The sequence below is a fragment of the Glandiceps talaboti genome, chromosome 2 (genome assembly GCF_964340395.1).
Source record: "Glandiceps talaboti chromosome 2, keGlaTala1.1, whole genome shotgun sequence".
Taxonomy (NCBI): Eukaryota; Metazoa; Hemichordata; class Enteropneusta; family Spengelidae; genus Glandiceps; species Glandiceps talaboti.
In genome coordinates, this window is record NC_135550.1 from 2,749,929 (window position 1) to 2,768,544 (window position 18,616).

The 18,616-nt window shown below is 37.0% G+C and overlaps 2 protein-coding genes across 2 annotated transcripts in view; one reads left to right on the forward strand and one right to left on the reverse strand.

Annotated features, from left to right (window-relative positions):
* Nucleotides 1-18,616, reverse strand: part of LOC144452885 (uncharacterized) — a 33,209-nt gene that overhangs the window by 10,025 nt on the left and 4,568 nt on the right. Inside the window, exons 2-8 of the mRNA XM_078144090.1 lie at nt 17,000-17,197; nt 16,440-16,548; nt 10,335-10,697; nt 4,235-4,372; nt 3,268-3,425; nt 2,300-2,404; nt 1,558-1,734 (exon numbers count right to left, since the gene is read on the reverse strand). Coding sequence (XP_078000216.1) covers nt 1,558-1,734; nt 2,300-2,404; nt 3,268-3,425; nt 4,235-4,372; nt 10,335-10,697; nt 16,440-16,548; nt 17,000-17,182 — 1,233 coding nt within the window. The 5' untranslated portion in view covers nt 17,183-17,197. The remainder of the gene's footprint in view (nt 1-1,557; nt 1,735-2,299; nt 2,405-3,267; nt 3,426-4,234; nt 4,373-10,334; nt 10,698-16,439; nt 16,549-16,999; nt 17,198-18,616) is intronic.
* Nucleotides 6,786-18,616, forward strand: part of LOC144452895 (bifunctional lysine-specific demethylase and histidyl-hydroxylase NO66-like) — a 62,723-nt gene continuing 50,892 nt past the window's right edge. The window contains exon 1 of the mRNA XM_078144111.1: nt 6,786-6,832. The gene's annotated coding sequence lies outside the window, so the exon portion shown is untranslated. The remainder of the gene's footprint in view (nt 6,833-18,616) is intronic.

Genomic DNA, 18,616 nt, shown 5'->3' on the forward strand with positions numbered 1-18,616 from the left:
CTGTGACCTTAACTTGACGTTCTACACTAGTTAGAATTCAGACAGACACCTGTGACATTAATTTGATGTTCTACACTAGTTAGAATTCAGACAGACTCCTGTGACCTTAACTTGATGTTCTACACTAGTTAGAATTCAGACAGACTCCTGTGACCTTAACTTGATGTTCTACACTAGTTAGAATTCAGACAGACTCCTGTGACATTAATTTGATGTTCTACACTAGTTAGAATTCAGACAGACTCCTGTGACATTAATTTGATGTTCTACACTAGTTAGAATTCAGACAGACTCCTATGACCTTAACTTGATGTTCCACACTAGTTAGAATTCAGACAGACTCCTGTGACATTAACTTGATGTTCTACACTAGTTAGAATTCAGACAGACTCCTGTGACCTTAACTTGATGTTCCACACTAGTTAGAATTCAGACAGACTCCTGTGACCTTAACTTGATGTTCTACACTAGTTAGAATTCAGACAGACTCCTGTGACCTTAACTTGATGTTCTACACTAGTTAGAATTCAGACAGACTCCTGTGACCTTAACTTGATGTTCTACACTAGTTAGAATTCAGACAGACTCCTGTGACCTTAACTTGATGTTCTACACTAGTTAGAATTCAGACAGACTCCTATGACCTTAACTTGATGTTCTACACTAGTTAGAATTCAGACAGACTCCTGTGACCTTAACTTGATGTTCTACACTAGTTAGAATTCAGACAGACTCCTGTGACCTTAACTTGATGTTCTACACTAGTTAGAATTCAGACAGACTCCTGTGACCTTAACTTGATGTTCTACACTAGTTAGAATTCAGACAGACTCCTGTGACCTTAACTTGATGTTCTACACTAGTTAGAATTCAGACAGACTCCTGTGACCTTAACTTGATGTTCTACACTAGTTAGAATTCAGACAGACTCCTGTGACCTTAACTTGATGTTCTACACTAGTTAGAATTCAGACAGACTCCTGTGACCTTAACTTGATGTTCTACACTAGTTAGAATTCAGACAGACTCCTGTGACCTTAACTTGATGTTCCACACTAGTTAGAATTCAGACAGACTCCTGTGACCTTAACTTGATGTTCCACACTAGTTAGAATTCAGACAGACTCCTGTGACCTTAACTTGATGTTCTACACTAGTTAGAATTCAGACACATAATACTCTTTTTGAAAATATTCTTGGAAAATGTCTACTATTGGTTCTTATCAGCAGTTATCTTGTATCAGTGTCTGATGTGAGATATTGCTTTTCCAACCAAATATACAATTTTGTTTGTGTCAAAAAGACTCATTTGTGTGAACTGAAAAAGAATATCACATCAAATCTGTGAAGAAAGATCTGGTAACATGAGTGTGTGTCTGAGAATTATCATCTAAATATGCAGGTGAAACCTATGCAACAGCATTTCCAAAAATACCAGAAATACACAAGTGGTGCCATGATGGGGTACTCATGCATAGATGGCTAAAATACGACCATTTCATATATATATTTTCAAGAATATAAACTGACAAGAAATCCATGCAATGATGAACTTACCTCTGACTTGTCAAGATATGATGTTCTAGATGAACTACAAATAGATTCAAAATCATCTCTTGGCAATAATGCCTGTAATCGTAAATCTATTTCATCCATAGCTTTCTGCTCCAGATCATCAGGACGGAATCCTAGTCCTGGAGCAACTTGAAGTTGGAATGGGTTGAAGTTGGTATTCTGAAACAGCATTTTTATGACAGTTTATAGATGATGATTTGATTCAAGTTGAAATGACTGTAACTGAACAAGTTTTTTCCTGTGATTTTGTTACAAAAGGTTTTTCTTGATATTGCACTTTCTAAAGTATATTATTATTAAATTCTTGTTAACTGAAATATAATTTCACTCCCTAGGTACATAATACAATTAAGAATCTGTCAAATGCTTTGGTCGACACCATGACTTCTGACTCCAAAGTTGGAGATTTCCTGAATTTATGAATATTAATGAGATAATACAGAAGTAAGGAAGTGAATAGGAACTGTCTATTGCAAGGTGATATGATATTGCAGGTACCAAGAATTGCATGATGGTAAAATTATCTAGTATGTACAGGGGTAATTGTTTTTATAATACATGTACGCTGGCCTAACCATCTAATGTAGATAATTCTGTTTTCAGCATTTTCACCTCAATAGATTACTAATCCTCTAAATACAGTACACAATTTGTATCTCTATGGGTGACTGACCCTCTGAATCCTGCAATATAAACATTATTTTGATCAATATGTGTGTCTTACCTCTTCATCTTCTTCTTTCAGCATCTCTACATCACCTAGCAACTCTTCAAGCCTCTTCTTCTCATCATCTGTCATAGCGATCACATTACTAGCATCACTGGCAAGCTAAAAACAGTTAGAAACAATATCTATCAAATTGCCTTCCTCTTCCAAAACATTGGTTTCACAATTTACAGCAAACGGGTACAGGTAATTGTTCATCACGTGTATTCTTTACTCCATTTCCCTTCCCTTGCTTACGTCTAACAACAAATAATTTCCTTCTTTTACTTGGTGTCACTTTGTGAGTCATGATGTTACTAGACAACTGGAACAGTTAACTCAACACAGATGGTACAAATACATTATTACAAATGGAGAAAGAATTCATTTGGTTTGCTGTTGCATGTTATCAAGTGACTGACCTTTATGATAGACAAGCTATGATTAATTAGCATATTACATACCCACTTGATGTGGTGGTTAGAAATAACTGGAATTTTAAAAGGATAATATGTTAAAATAGTTTGTGTCTTGGAAATGAAATCTTAAACTGCTGCTGTTACTTTGTTCAACAAAATGCTTGATTAAAATCAAGAAAAAACAAATCAAGTCACCATTTTTAAAATAGATATCACTATGGTATTAGAATCCAATATGACCACTAAAACTTTGTTAACAAAGGGCTATGCATCAATCCTGAGTCAATGTATTAGTGTTATTTATTTTAGGATTACTCTTTCATTGTAGCCAAACATTTTAATCCTATCTGAAACGAGTCTTTAACACTAACTCTATTGGAAAATATGATATTGTCAATTTCCTTTAAAACAAAGATGATGAACCCAAAACTTCTTTTTATTATTTCTAAATGGACTATGATAAAGAGTTTAAATGAACAAGTTTGGAGATATTTTATTAAATTTGATTTTCAGGGAAATATGTCCATGAGGTACATTGTACCGTTAAATGTATATCCCTTCACTTACTTCAATATTTCTCTGAATAAAATCAGACCCATCTTTCTTATGAAGTCCAGTTTCTGTCTTGTTTGCTCTTTGTTTGCTACTTCGCCTTCTCTTGCCAGCTGATGTTTTAGTTGTGTTGCTGTCAGGCCTGGAATCTTTGCTGACCTTCGATGAGGCACCTGGAATATGGGAAAGACGGAGGATGGAAAAGTTACATTCTCTCATATGCTGCTTTGCAGAAGGGTAACAGGTGCAGAAAACATATGTTTTGAGTTATGTGCCAACAAACACTATGCAATCATAGTACTCAACAACACATACTTTAAATCTCATTGCTTTATTCTCTGTATTACAGGCAGTGTGTATAGGATTATACAAAAAACTGGTTGTATTCTTACTTGGGTTGGGACAAATTTATACCAGCAGGTCGTCTTTCTGGTGATTGAAATGTGGAATTTGACCCTGGAATAGTATAGAACTGTACATGCAGGAATGTTGGAATAATGTCATTTTGGTGTGTTTCCAAATAAGGTAACTTACATCAACAGTAATATTCTATGTTTTTAAGAACTGCAATACAGTTCATTTAAAGTCTGATTATAAAGTACACATATACTTTTAGCCTGAAAATGGCGCCCTCTATAGTCATTTTTTTCATTTGGGCTACTCATTGGTACACCAATAATACTGGGTATCAACTTGATTTTATTAGAAATGTATTAAATTAAAACTTGGTGAAAACACAGAATCTAGCATAAATTTACATAAAAGGACCAGAAACACTCACCTAATTTATAAAACTGATCAAATTGTAATAATCATGGCGGTTGATTATCAATGCTTTATTTAGTTTCACCACTAGAAAGTGTCATTCACTGACAGGTGTGTGTGTGTGTGTGTGTGTGTGTGTGTGTGTGTGTGTGTGTGTGTGTGTGTGTGTGTGTGTGCGTGTGCATGTGTGTGTGTTCACTTGACTCCAAAGACTTACCTGCACTAGTGGTTGTGTTCTCTGATGCATTAGTTGTTCTTGATCTATCAGTGCTTGCACCATCTGCATTTTCTAGGTTTGGCTGTGTAGCAAAGACCGGAGTGACAGGGACTGATGGATCATCATCTATATCGACACCTGAAAAGTAGAAAAGCAACATGTAAATATGTATGACATTTTTGTTTAATTAAAATCTTGAAAAGACTTCCGTACCTTATTATGTAGCTATAAATATCCAACCTCAGGTAGACCTTATATGCACATCTTTCTATAACTTGTACCATGCTTTTAGTGAGACAGTATCACACATGGCTTACTCACACGAGTATGGATTAGATATGGAATTTGCCACTGAGCTGGGTATGGTCAGTAATAACCCAAGTATTACTTTTTGAAATGTTAGCACACTTTACATGAAGTAGTATTCCTAATGAAAGACATCATGCTTACATAAGTTATAGCAAAACCAATGTGGACATTGGTGGCACGTAACATCTAAGGTCATGCTATGTTGGGTATGTACATCCACTGACAGTGACCAAATTACAAGTTTCTTAATATACACATTACGATCACGTTGATCATCTCCAATGTATACATGGCCAGGACAGTGATCATAGAAACAATCAACAGGTTTAATTAAGAATTTCTTTGCATTCAATGCCTAGATTGTTTATTGAACTGGCTGTCCATATGTTGGCAATGTCTTTTCAGAGTTCATTAATTAAGACCCCTCCACTGCCTATGATTAAGACTACCAAATTACTAGCACTGAATTACATTGCATTCAATGCCTAGATTATTTATTGAACTGGCTGTCCATATGTTGGCAATGTCTTTTCAGAGTTCATTAATTAAGACCCCTCCACTGCCTATGATTAAGACTACCAAATTACTAGCACTGAATTACATTGCATTCAATGCCTAGATTATTTATTGAACTGGCTGTCCATATGTTGGCAATGTCTTTTCAGAGTTCATTAATTAAGACCCCTCCACTGCCTATGATTAAGACTACCAAATTACTAGCACTGAATTACATTGTATTCAATGCCTAGATTATTTATTGAATTAGCTGGCCATATGTTGACAATGTCTTTTCAGAGTTCATTGAAGAGATAATTGTACACATATAACTTTTCATCCTTTTTGATGCAGTCATTCCATCATCACATTTTCTGTTTGTCGACAACACCACAGCAGTTTCAATTTTACTGGCATGAAAAAGTAATGGAGTGATTTCTTGTAATTTTGTAAATGATTTTGTTGACTGGACCAGAGTAACAGGCTATAGGCAAGTCCACTTTCTGTCCTGCGATGTATTCACGGAGAGAAGGTTGGCTTGCCCTGCTTGGTACTGGTATTTCATCTGTTTTATGACATTATATGACAGGCAGTAGTGGATGATGAAATTAATGTACAATAATGAAATGAAAGAATTACACCAGTAGTGTGTATTTTCATAATGGATGACAAAACATAAAAAAAAACACTGTTCAGACACAAATATATGATGTGCTTGTGATTTGTCATCTAGTCTAGTCAACATAAACCTACATACTGCAGAAGACTCAGTCTGAAATTACGATGCTCAAATTGAAATAAATGGCAGGATATATTGCCCTTAGTTTGGAAATGTCTTGGCTTTGAAATGACTTGACTTTCACTGAACTGGTGACCTTCAATTTGCCATGTTCAAACTGAGGTGATTGGAAAAAAATGACTTTGAAATGCCTTGACTCTGATGAACTTGATGACATTGATGTACAATGTAGGTCATACCAATCTGAGGTGAATGACAGAATATACAATGCCTTGACTTTGAAATGACTTGAATTTGATTGAACTTGATGACTTTGAAATTGCAATGTTCAAGCTGATGTGTCAGAAGGTAATGCCCTGACTTTGAAATGTCTCAACTTTGAAATGGCTTGACTTTCACTGAATTGTATTACTTGGAAATTGCTATGCTGAAACTTAACTGAATGGCTTGACTTGAAAATGGCTTGACTTTCAACAATGACTATTGAAGTGAATGAGTTTGAAATTGTCATGTTCTGTATCTCCAATTGAGCTTACCACAAGTAATTAGACTTTTTAACTACTTGGACCATTTTAACTGGTTTTTATTGTATCCACCTTTTTATTAGAAGGAATAGATCTTGCTTTTATCTGTCAGTTGCAATATTTCTGTAGGAATGTAAATATTTAATGGGTTATTGAGTTATTTATGTTTTCCTTTTTAGTCTGTAAGTTGTGTCTACATTTTTATCACTGTTATTGTATGTTTGTTTACAGCAGGCGTTATAATTACCCTTAGGGATTTAATAAAGTATTATCCTATCTTATATGAAACAGCAAAGTGACATGCATATGTCCCATATAATGTGTCACCTTTGTGGCAGGTTTGAAAGAAATCAGACATTGCATGTCTGAGAAATGACATATTACGGGTGGATGGACCAAAGCCCATTATAATAGCCCACCCTTTGGGTGACTAATAATGATATTATTAATTGTCCAGATGGACAGACAGATGAACTAATGGATGGACAGATAGAGCCCACTGCAGTAGTCCCCGAGGAACTAAATATCCTGGTAAGAAATGTTTTCTTATTATGACAAGTTTATTTCACTAGGCAATCTATGAATAGTAACATAAGTGTAAATTCTCACTTGTTGTTTTGACACCAGACACTGAGTTGTTATTTCCGTACATGCCAAGCACTTTGGATTGTATGACCCCCTGTGGATTGCATGACCCACTGTTGACCTCAAGTTATACATTATACAAGTAATCTTTAATGGTGAATTCAATTAACCCCTAGGTCTTGACATGTCATGGTATGCACAGCTGTGAACCATCAACAACCATGTAGCTACCATTACAATACATGTTATGTTAAGGTTTTAGAACAGTGGCCACAGAATGGGGTAAAACTGGTATATGTTAAGAGTTTGGTAAACATGTAGAAATTATTTGAACCTTGGTGAAATATGTCAGGAAAGTGAACATAGTTTTTACCTTCTTTTGAATTGATGACAATGCTTGCAGTTTAAACTTGGGTAAGAATATTTATTAAATGTCCTGGGTCAAAAGAAATTGGTAAAAACTCATTATAGCTGATGTTTCAGTTGGCATTTAATCCTTGCACTTTTGAAATTATAAATTACAATATAATTGATTGGACTGGAATAAATTGCAGTTAGATGACTGGTGAAAACACACACGTGTGCATACATGTATACCCAAACCCATGTACATACATGTATACCCAAACCCATATACATATATGTATACCCAAACCCATGTACATACATGTACATCCAAACCCATATACATACATGTACACCCAAACCCATGTACATACATATACACCCAAACCCATGTAAATACATGTACACCCAAACCCATGTATATACATGTACATCCAAACCCATATACATATATACACATCCAAACCCATGTGCATACATGTACACCCAAACCCATGTACATACATGTACATCCAAACCCATGTATAATTATACATATACACCCAAACCCATATACATATATGTACACCCAAACCCATGTACATACATGTATACCCAAACCCATATACATATATGTACACCCAAACCCATGTACATACATACACATCCAAACCCATGTACATATATGCACACCCAAACCCATGTACATACATGTACATCCAAACCCATGTACATATATGCACACCCAAACCCATATACATACATGTACACCCAAACCCATATACATACATGTACATCCAAACCCATATACATACATACACATCCAAACCCATATACATACATATACACCCAAACCCATGTACATACATGTACATCCAAACCCATGTACATACATACACATCCAAACCCATGTACATACATGTACACCCAAACCCATGTACATACATGTACATCCAAACCCATGTACATACATGTACACCCAAACCCATGTACATACATACACACCCAAACCCATATACATACATGTACATCCAAAACCATGTACATACATGAACATCCAAACCCATATACATACATGTACATCCAAACCCATGTAAATACATGTACACCCAAACCCATGTATATACATGTACATCCAAACCCATATACATATATACACATCCAAACCCATGTGCATACATGTACACCCAAACCCATGTACATACATGTACATCCAAACCCATGTATAATTATACATATACACCCAAACCCATATACATACATGTACACCCAAACCCATGTACATACATGTATACCCAAACCCATATACATATATGTACACCCAAACCCATGTACATACATACACATCCAAACCCATGTACATATATGCACACCCAAACCCATGTACATACATGTACATCCAAACCCATGTACATATATGCACACCCAAACCCATATACATACATGTACACCCAAACCCATATACATACATGTACATCCAAACCCATATACATACATACACATCCAAACCCATATACATACATATACACCCAAACCCATGTACATACATGTACATCCAAACCCATGTACATACATACACATCCAAACCCATGTACATACATGTACACCCAAACCCATGTACATACATGTACATCCAAACCCATGTACATATATGTACACCCAAACCCATGTACATATATACACATCCAAACCCATATACATACATATACACCCAAACCCATGTACATACATGTACATCCAAACCCATGTACATACATACACATCCAAACCCATATACATACATATACACCCAAACCCATGTACATACATGTACATCCAAACCCATGTACATACATACACATCCAAACCCATGTACATACATACACATCCAAACCCATATACATACATGTACATCCAAACCCATGTACATACATGTACACCCAAACCCATGTACATACATACACACCCAAACCCATATACATACATGTACATCCAAAACCATGTACATACATGCACATCCAAACCCATATACATACATGTACATCCAAACCCATGTACATATATGCACAACTACACCCTTGTACATACATGTACACCCAAACCCATGTACATATATGTACATCCAAACCCATGTACATATATGCACATCCAAACCCATATACATACAATGTACATGTACACCCAAACCCATGTACATATATGCACACCCAAACCCATGTACATACATACACATCCAAACCCATGTACATACATGTACACCCAAACCCATGTACATACATGTACACCCAAACCCATGTACATACATGTACATCCAAACCCGTGTACATATATGTACATCCAAACCCATGTACATATATGCACACCTACACCCTTGTACATACATGTACACCCAAACTGATGTACATACATGCACATCCAAACACATGTACAAACATACACATCCAAACCCATGTACATACATGCACATCCAAACCCATGTACAAACATACACATCCAAACCCATGTACAAACATACACATCCAAATCCATGTACATACATGCACACCCAACCCATGTACATATATGCACATCCAAACCCATGTACATACATGCACACCCAACCCATGTACATATATGCACATCTACACCCCTGTACACATATGCACACCTACACCCATGTACATACATGCATGTACCAAAACCCACAAAACCCAACATCACATTCATGTATACACAAAGATACAGACAGACAGACAGTCGACATATCCATCACATATATACATTTGTGTCCACACCCACCAACATCACATTCATATATACACAAAGACACATACAGACAGATATACCCATCATATATATACCCACACCCATCAATATTACACTCATGTATACAGACAGACAGATAGACATACCCTATCACATATACATGTATACCCACAACTATCAATATTACACTCATGTATACAGACAGACAGATAGACATACCCTATCACATATACATGTATACCCACAACTATCAATATTACATTCATGTATACACACACAGACATACAGTAATACGAGATCACATATATACCCACACCTATCAGACACATTCACGCACATACAAGTACCTCGATGACACACACACACAACCACACACACAGCCACCAAGTTAGGAACTCACCTTCGTTATGAGAGGGAGGTGGTGCTAATGCCAGGAACTTCAGTGTATTTTCTCTAACCTCCTTTAATTCCTCTCTTCCTTCTGGTTTAGCTCTTTCCAACTCTGCTTGCATATCTTTCTCTAGTTGTATTCTCTGTCTCTTCACTTCCTTTTCTCGTTTGATCTTCTGGGCCAGTATCTTATCAAGTTTCTTCATTTTCTTTATGGCGGCTCGTAGTTTAGGATCCTGTATGGCATCATCCTCATTTTCTTCATCTCTGGTTGGTGATGACTCACTCTGTTGTTCACGTGAATCTGATGGAGTTGGAGGTTCACCTGTGTCACCAACATCAAGACTAAGACTTTGGCTTTCACCTGTGTTTCCTGAAACCAAAATAAAAATCATTATCAACTTGCATACAGTTTGCATACAGTTTCCCAGCAATGAAGACAACAAACAATTTTCACAGTCAGTAAAAGTCAACTTGTATTCAGTTTCACATCAATGCAGGCAGTCAATAATGTTCCTTAACATCAAAATTGTGCTTAAAGGGAAGGTTTAATCAAATACAATAAATGTAATAATCATTTTCACTATAACTGATCCACAGAGACACCCCAGTATTGTGTAAATTGTGGCTGCAAACTGATTTATTGAAGGAAAAAGTGGTTCAAGTACCATATGAGTTTATTTGGGACCACTTTACACCATATCATTATATAATTATAGGAAATTTGGATGTGTTGCGTAAAAATCATGTTGTTACACATTACCCACTTTTATAGAATTTCCTGATGTCCGTGTGCTCCATAAACATGATCTCATAAGTTTTGATCAAATTGTAAACCTGTACTGTGACATGATCTGGATATTGATAGTTACTATAGTATATTTAGTACCTGGTCAGATCGAGATTTGTATCACATATTAATTATATATATATAAGGCATGTGATTGCACAACAAATTGGCTACATTTCAGCATGAATGTTATAATGTTCGCATTTCATTTGGTATGGTATTTCCGTCCTGGCAGGCCATTTCCCATGTAGCCGTGACCCGGGTGTGACATCAAGGCGCCGGGTGGGCAAACTCAACTGACAAGGAATTTATTCAAGTTAGCAAACATAAGTTTACTATCTCTGCAAAACATATTTTCAACGGGAAATTGCATTTATCAGTTCTTCTACTTAAGTCATGTGTACACAGTTTCTTTCGTTTTTTCGTAATTCAATCAAATTAATTACTGTCGATTGAGATACGTTGGATACTGTGTCGTTTACAGGAGACAAATGGCATTGTGCTGTTATTTTTTAAACACATCAATTGACTGTACTTGTTTAGTTAGCGAGCCTTTGTAGATTTTGGCATCATGATACATTCAGTGTTATGTCAGATGAGAAAATACCGCCAATGGCGTTGTAGCACAACTTAACAGTTTTAAAAATGTTTATCCATATGCTGGTCCATGATAACAATAGGTGTTCATTTGCAGAATGACTATCCAGTTGACTATCCAACCATGTTGCTATCTTCGTGATATACGAGATCATTTGGCTGTTGCTATGGGCGTGGTCATGTTGCCAGATATATTTGCATACATATTTGAATGTTTTTGTTCACCTGTGTATGAATTCCTGATATTATCTTTGCAATATACGTGATCATTTGGCTGTTGCTATGGGCGTGGTCTTGTTGCTAGGCACATTTGAATACATTTCTTGAATGTTTATCCATTTGTCTTCCAATTCCTGTTTGTTATCTTTGCGATATACATGATTATTTGGTTGTTGCTATTGGTGTGGTCATGTTGCTAGGCAAATTTACATACATTATTCAATTGTCTTTTAATCCCCATTATCTTTGCAATATATGTGATTATTTGGCTGTTGCTATGGGCGTGGTCTTGTTGCTAGACACATTTGCATACATTTTTTTGAATGTTTATTCATTTTTTTGAATGTTTATTCAATTGTCTATCAATCACTGTTGTTATCTTTGTGAAATACACCACTGTTTGCCTGTTGCTATGGGCGTGGTCATGGTATTTGCATACATTTTTTGAATGTTGACTCACTTGCCTACCAGATGATGTTGTTATTTGACCAAAATATACTGCCATTTGGTTGTTGCTAAGGGCGTGGTCATGGTTGTTAGGGCCAATTTTGCCAAAATGTTTTGAAGAAAATCTGCAGAATAACACTTTCAGAAACATCTCACCAAGTTTCTGTGACCAACTACTTTTTGAGATATAAGTTTTTGACCAAAAATGAACATTTTTACACGTAATTTGCATATCACTCATGGAATCATTATATGTTTAATATTTCCTCGTCTATACATCCCTAGATGCATTCCCATTAAATTTCAGCCCAATCTGCTCAGTGGTTTTGGAATTATAGATTTTTGACCAAAAAGACACATTTTTAGCCCGAATTTGCATATTACTGATGGGACCATCATGTCATGAAAAATTCTTGGTAGAATTACCCTGAAGAATGTTTCACCCAAATTTCTGCCCAATCTGCTCAGTAGTTTTTGAGTTTTTTGTTTTTGACTAAAAATCACATTTTTTGACCCAAATCACAAAGATCATTTTGATTTGAACAATTTCCCAACTAGACACCCAAGGAAATACCCACCAAATATCATGGCAATCGGTTCAGCGGTGTTTGACTTTAAGTTGTTTACACACACACACACACACACTCACACACACCAAAAATTCACATTTTTACACCTAATTTGCATATCACTGATGGGATTATCACGGTCGGTAGATTTCTTAATCTAAATACGTGTGAAAATGTTCCCACCAAATTTCAGACTGATCTGCCCAGTCATGTTTGAGATTAAGTTTTTTTCATTTAAAATCACACTTTTAACCCAAAAAAGACTCTTTGTAGCATATGAATAAACTTCATGTTTTAATCATAGACACTCTCTATAATTTAATTAAGCAGTGCTAATAGTAAAAGCAGTGTTTCCAAGCAACCTCAAACAGAGGGTAATCTTCATGCCATTGGCATTGACATGTGAAGTAGCCCATAAATCAATACACAAGAAGTTGAAGAACCTTTCATTCATGGGCCGAGTTGAAGCCCTGTTTCACACCACAAATCACATGGATTTTTTGCATATTGCTGGGATCATCATGTGTAATTAATATCACTTGATCCGTACATCACCAGAAACATCCATGTAAAATTTCAGCCACATCAACAAAGTAATTTTGGAATTATAGACTTTTGACTTAAAAACCCACATTTTTAGCCCTAATTTGCATATTTCGTATGACATTATCAAGGCATGAACAAATCTTACTTTACATCCCTTAAAGAACGTTCCCACCAAATTTCGTTTTGGAGTTTGTCTTTTGACCAAAATGAAGCAATCATTTCCATTTGAGCAACTTTTCACAAGAACACCATAAGTAATGTCCCCACCAAATATCAAGCCAATCGGTCTGGCGTTTTTTTACTTTAAGTCGTTTACACACACACACACACACACACACACACACACACACACACACATACACACACACACACACACACACACACACACACACACACACACACGCACACACACACACACACACAGATGCGGGACGATGCCTATAGCACTACTGAACCTCCGTTCAGTTGTGCTAAAAAGTATTCCCCATTTTTCCTCATCATCCAATCTTCATGTATTATACATCAATGGAAAGCTTACTTTCCGTACTGCAACCTTACAAAAAATATATATTTGAAGACAAATATATGTTGAGAAAAGCACTGTCAAATGAGACAGTGATTGCTTGATGATCAAGTGACAAAAAACAGAGGAATTTTCAGCACACGGCAATTATATTTTGATTGCTCATATCTGATGAATGCTTAAATCTAATAAGCTGGAAATCAACAGATTTATAGAACTGTCCATTATAGAGATATTTACGTTCTAATAAAGTCCAAGATATGTCTCTAGAGCTAAAATCTAGGCAGAAAAATAACCATAGTAGGACCTTCCTCAAGCCAAGTTTGTGACTCATTAATATTCATAAGTTCGGAAAACCTCCAACTGTGGAGAGTTTGTAACCGCCCGTTTTGGAGTGGTGCCGGACTATGTATACAAGGGTTATTGTCATCATATAGTGTATGCCAATATAAAAGTTTGAACTGAGCAAAGAACTTATTATACATCACAAAGGTGAAATTTCAGAAAATGTTATTTTAAAATGACTATAATTTCTCAATTTCTATCAGCCAAATATAAAAAGTAATGTATGTCAGTCTCCTTGTCAAAGTAACACTTTCAAGAAAATCAATCTCAAGTGTCTGAAGAATTTTTGTCACAATGATTGTTATCTTTCTACTACATGTACATGTATTATGCTTTGTATAGACAACAACTGTCAGTGTTGCCAAGTTGTACCTGCCTGTTAAAGGCCAGGGTTTCAATGCCAAGTTGTACCTGCCTGTTAAAGGCCAGGGTTTCAATGCCAAGTTGTACCTGCCTGTTAAAGGCCAGGGTTTCAATGCCAGGTTGTACCTGCCTGTTAAAGGCCAGGGTTTCAATGCCAAGTTGTACCTGCCTGTTAAAGGCCAGGGTTTCAATGCCTGGTTGTACCTGCCTATTAAAGGCCAGGGTTTCAATGCCAGGTTGTACCTGCCTGTTAAACGCCAGGGTTTCAATGCCAGGTTGTACCTGCCAGTTAAAGGCCAGGGTTTCAATGCCGGGTTGTACCTGCCTGTTAAAGGCCAGGGTTTCAATGCCAGGTTGTACCTGCCTGTTAAAGGCCAGGGTTTCAATGCCAAGTTGTACCTGCCTGTTAAAGGCCAGGGTTTCAATGCCAAGTTGTACCTGCCTGTTAAATGCCAGGGTTCCAATGCCAAGTTGTACCTGCCTGTTAAAGGCCAGGGTTTCAATGCCAAGTTGTACCTGCCTGTTAAAGGCCAGGGTTTCAATGCCAAGTTGTACCTGTCTGTTAAAGGCCAGGGTTTCAATGCCTGGTTGTACCTGCCTGTTAAACGCCAGGGTTTCAATGCCAGGTTGTACCTGCCTGTTAAAGGCCAGGGTTTCAATGCCAGGTTGTACCTGCCAGTTAAAGGCCAGGGTTTCAATGCCGGGTTGTACCTGCCTGTTAAAGGCCAGGGTTTCAATGCCAGGTTGTACCTGCCTGTTAAAGGCCAGGGTTTCAATGCCAAGTTGTACCTGCCTGTTAAAGGCCAGGGTTTCAATGCCAAGTTGTACCTGCCTGTTAAATGCCAGGGTTCCAATGCCAAGTTGTACCTGCCTGTTAAAGGCCAGGGTTTCAATGCCAAGTTGTACCTGCCTGTTAAAGGCCAGGGTTTCAATGCCAAGTTGTACCTGTCTGTTAAAGGCCAGGGTTTCAATGCCTGGTTGTACCTGCCTGTTAAACGCCAGGGTTTCAATGCCAGGTTGTACCTGCCTGTTAAAGGCCAGGGTTTCAATGCCAGGTTGTACCTGCCAGTTAAAGGCCAGGGTTACAATGCCAAGTTGTACCTGCCTGTTAAAGGCCAGGGTTTCAATGCCAAGTTGTACCTGCCTGTTAAAGGCCAGGGTTTCAATGCCAGGTTGTACCTGCCTGTTAAACGCCAGGGTTTCAATACCAAGTTGCACCTGCCTGTTAAAGGCCAGGGTTTCAATGCCAGGTTGTACCTGCCTGTTAAAGGCCAGGGTTTCAATGCCAGGTTGTACCTGCCTGTTAAAGGCCAGGGTTTCAATGCCAAGTTGTACCTGCCTGTTAAAGGCCACGGTTTCAATGCCAGGTTTTACCTGCCTGTTAAAGGCCAGGGTTTCAATGCCAAGTTGTACCTGCCTGTTAAAGGCCAGGGTTTCAATGCCAAGTTGTATCTGCCTGTTAAAGGCCAGGGTTTCAATGCCAAGTTGTACCTGCCAAGGTTTCAATGCCAGGTTTTCACATTAGTGTTATCTTATCAGTAGAGCCATGAGTACATTCAAGTATTGTTTTGTTCAGGACCTACAGACAACTGTTTTTCTATCTGACTGTTATTCATAATCCGACCTATGCCTTCAATAGAATTACGAAAGCTCAGCAAAAACAATGAAATTGTATAGTTTTCCAGTAAAATGCAAGAATCTGAATTTTGAACTCACCAGGATTTATGAGCAGTAACTGTTTCAATGCATCAGTGGCATTATGGTTTCCATTGCCTTCATCATCACTATCTGAACTATGATATTCAACAACTTCAAGATCATATTCCTGAAATCAAAACATACAAGGACAATGTTACCAATATTCAATATATATATCATGATGTCTTTGGACAAATTTCACACAAAATATGTCACCATGTTATTAATAATTGTTATGTAATAATTAAAAGTACTGGTAATTTAACATGAAAATACATACATGTATGTGATATCTGATCAACATCGATGTACAATTGTACAATACCTTTTTTTTACAGAAATTTCCTTCAAACGTTGCAGCTGTTAATACTCCCCAAAAAGAATGCCTCACCCAATGTACTTGTTCACATGATTTATCAATATTCAGTTGCCCTATGTGGTTGTCCTTTCTTTTTCCACTCGGCACTCCTCGTTTTGTACATATTTCAACACCTGTACCTTCCAATGCATGGTATTTCTAGAGTTTAGACAAACATTAATTTTAAAGCTCCCATAAATCAAGAAAACTGCCCACATACCTGTTGAGATATGTCTTCGGGTGGTAATGATTCAAGTAGCGTGGGTGTTGTAATACGTGCTGGAGGTCTAGATAATGAGGCACTGCTCAGTGATATACGACTACTTGGTCGACTGCCAGTTCTTGGTCTATCACTACTGGCAGGTCTGGTTATCTCATCTAAACTACCACGTTCAATGTCCATGGTTTGTTTTCACAGCTGGGATGTAATCAAATTAGAAATAATGAACATCAGGGCTGTTACTATTTTGACAAAGCAAATCTCATTTACAGTTATGTTTTGAAGGCCAGGGTTTCAATCCTAGGTTCTCGCATTAGTATTCAGTGTTATCAGTGGAGCCATGAGGAATACATACTGTACAACATATGATATAGGGTCTTATCAGTGGAGACACAAGGAATACTTACTGTACAACATATGATATAGGGTCTTATCAGTGGAGACACAAGAAATACTTACTGTACAACATATGATATAGGGTCTTATCAGTGGAGACACAAGGAATACTTACTGTACAACATATGATATAGGGTCTTATCAGTGGAGACACAAGGAATACATACTGTACAACATATGATATAGGGTCTTATCAGTGGAGACACAAGGAATACTTACTGTACAACATATGATATAGGGTCTTATCAGTGGAGACACAAGGAATACATACTGTACAACATATGATATAGGGTCTTATCAGTGTAGCCACAAGGAATACTTACTGTACAACATATGATATAGGGTCTTATCAGTGGAGACACAAGGAATACTTACTGTACAACATATGATATAGGGTCTTATCAGTGGAGACACAAGGAATACATACTGTACAACATATGATATAGGGTCTTATCAGTGGAGACACAAGGAATACTTACTGTACAACATATGATATAGGGTCTTATCAGTGGAGACACAAGGAATACATACTGTACAACATATGATATAGGGTCTTATCAGTGTAGCCACAAGGAATACTTACTGTACAACATATGATATAGGGTCTTATCAGTGGAGACACAAGGAATACTTACTGTACAACATATGATATAGGGTCTTATCAGTGGAGACACAAGGAATACTTACTGTACAACATATGATATAGGGTCTTATCAGTGGAGACACAAGGAATACTTACTGTACAACATATGATATAGGGTCTTATCAGTGGAGACACAAGGAATACTTACTGTACAACATATAGGGTCTTATCAGTGGAGACACAAGGAATACTTACTGTACAACATATAGGGTCTTATCAGTGGAGACACAAGGAATACTTACTGTACAACATATAGGGTCTTATCAGTGTAGCCATGAGGAATACATACTGTACAACCATACACGTAGGGTCTATGGTACAACAATAACATATAGGATCATTCTTTTGTTTTGAGCTGATTACAGCTCTGACAGACAACTGTTTTTCTCACCTAATGTGTAATCCTTTCTTAAAGTGGACCTTTATTAAGTATCATCAAATAATAAATAAGAATGTCCATTCCAAAAATGTAACATGCTATTATATACATGTAAATGTACCATGTATAGGTAAAATGTAACATGCTATTATATACATGTAAATGTACCATGTATAGGTAAAATGTAACATGCTATTAT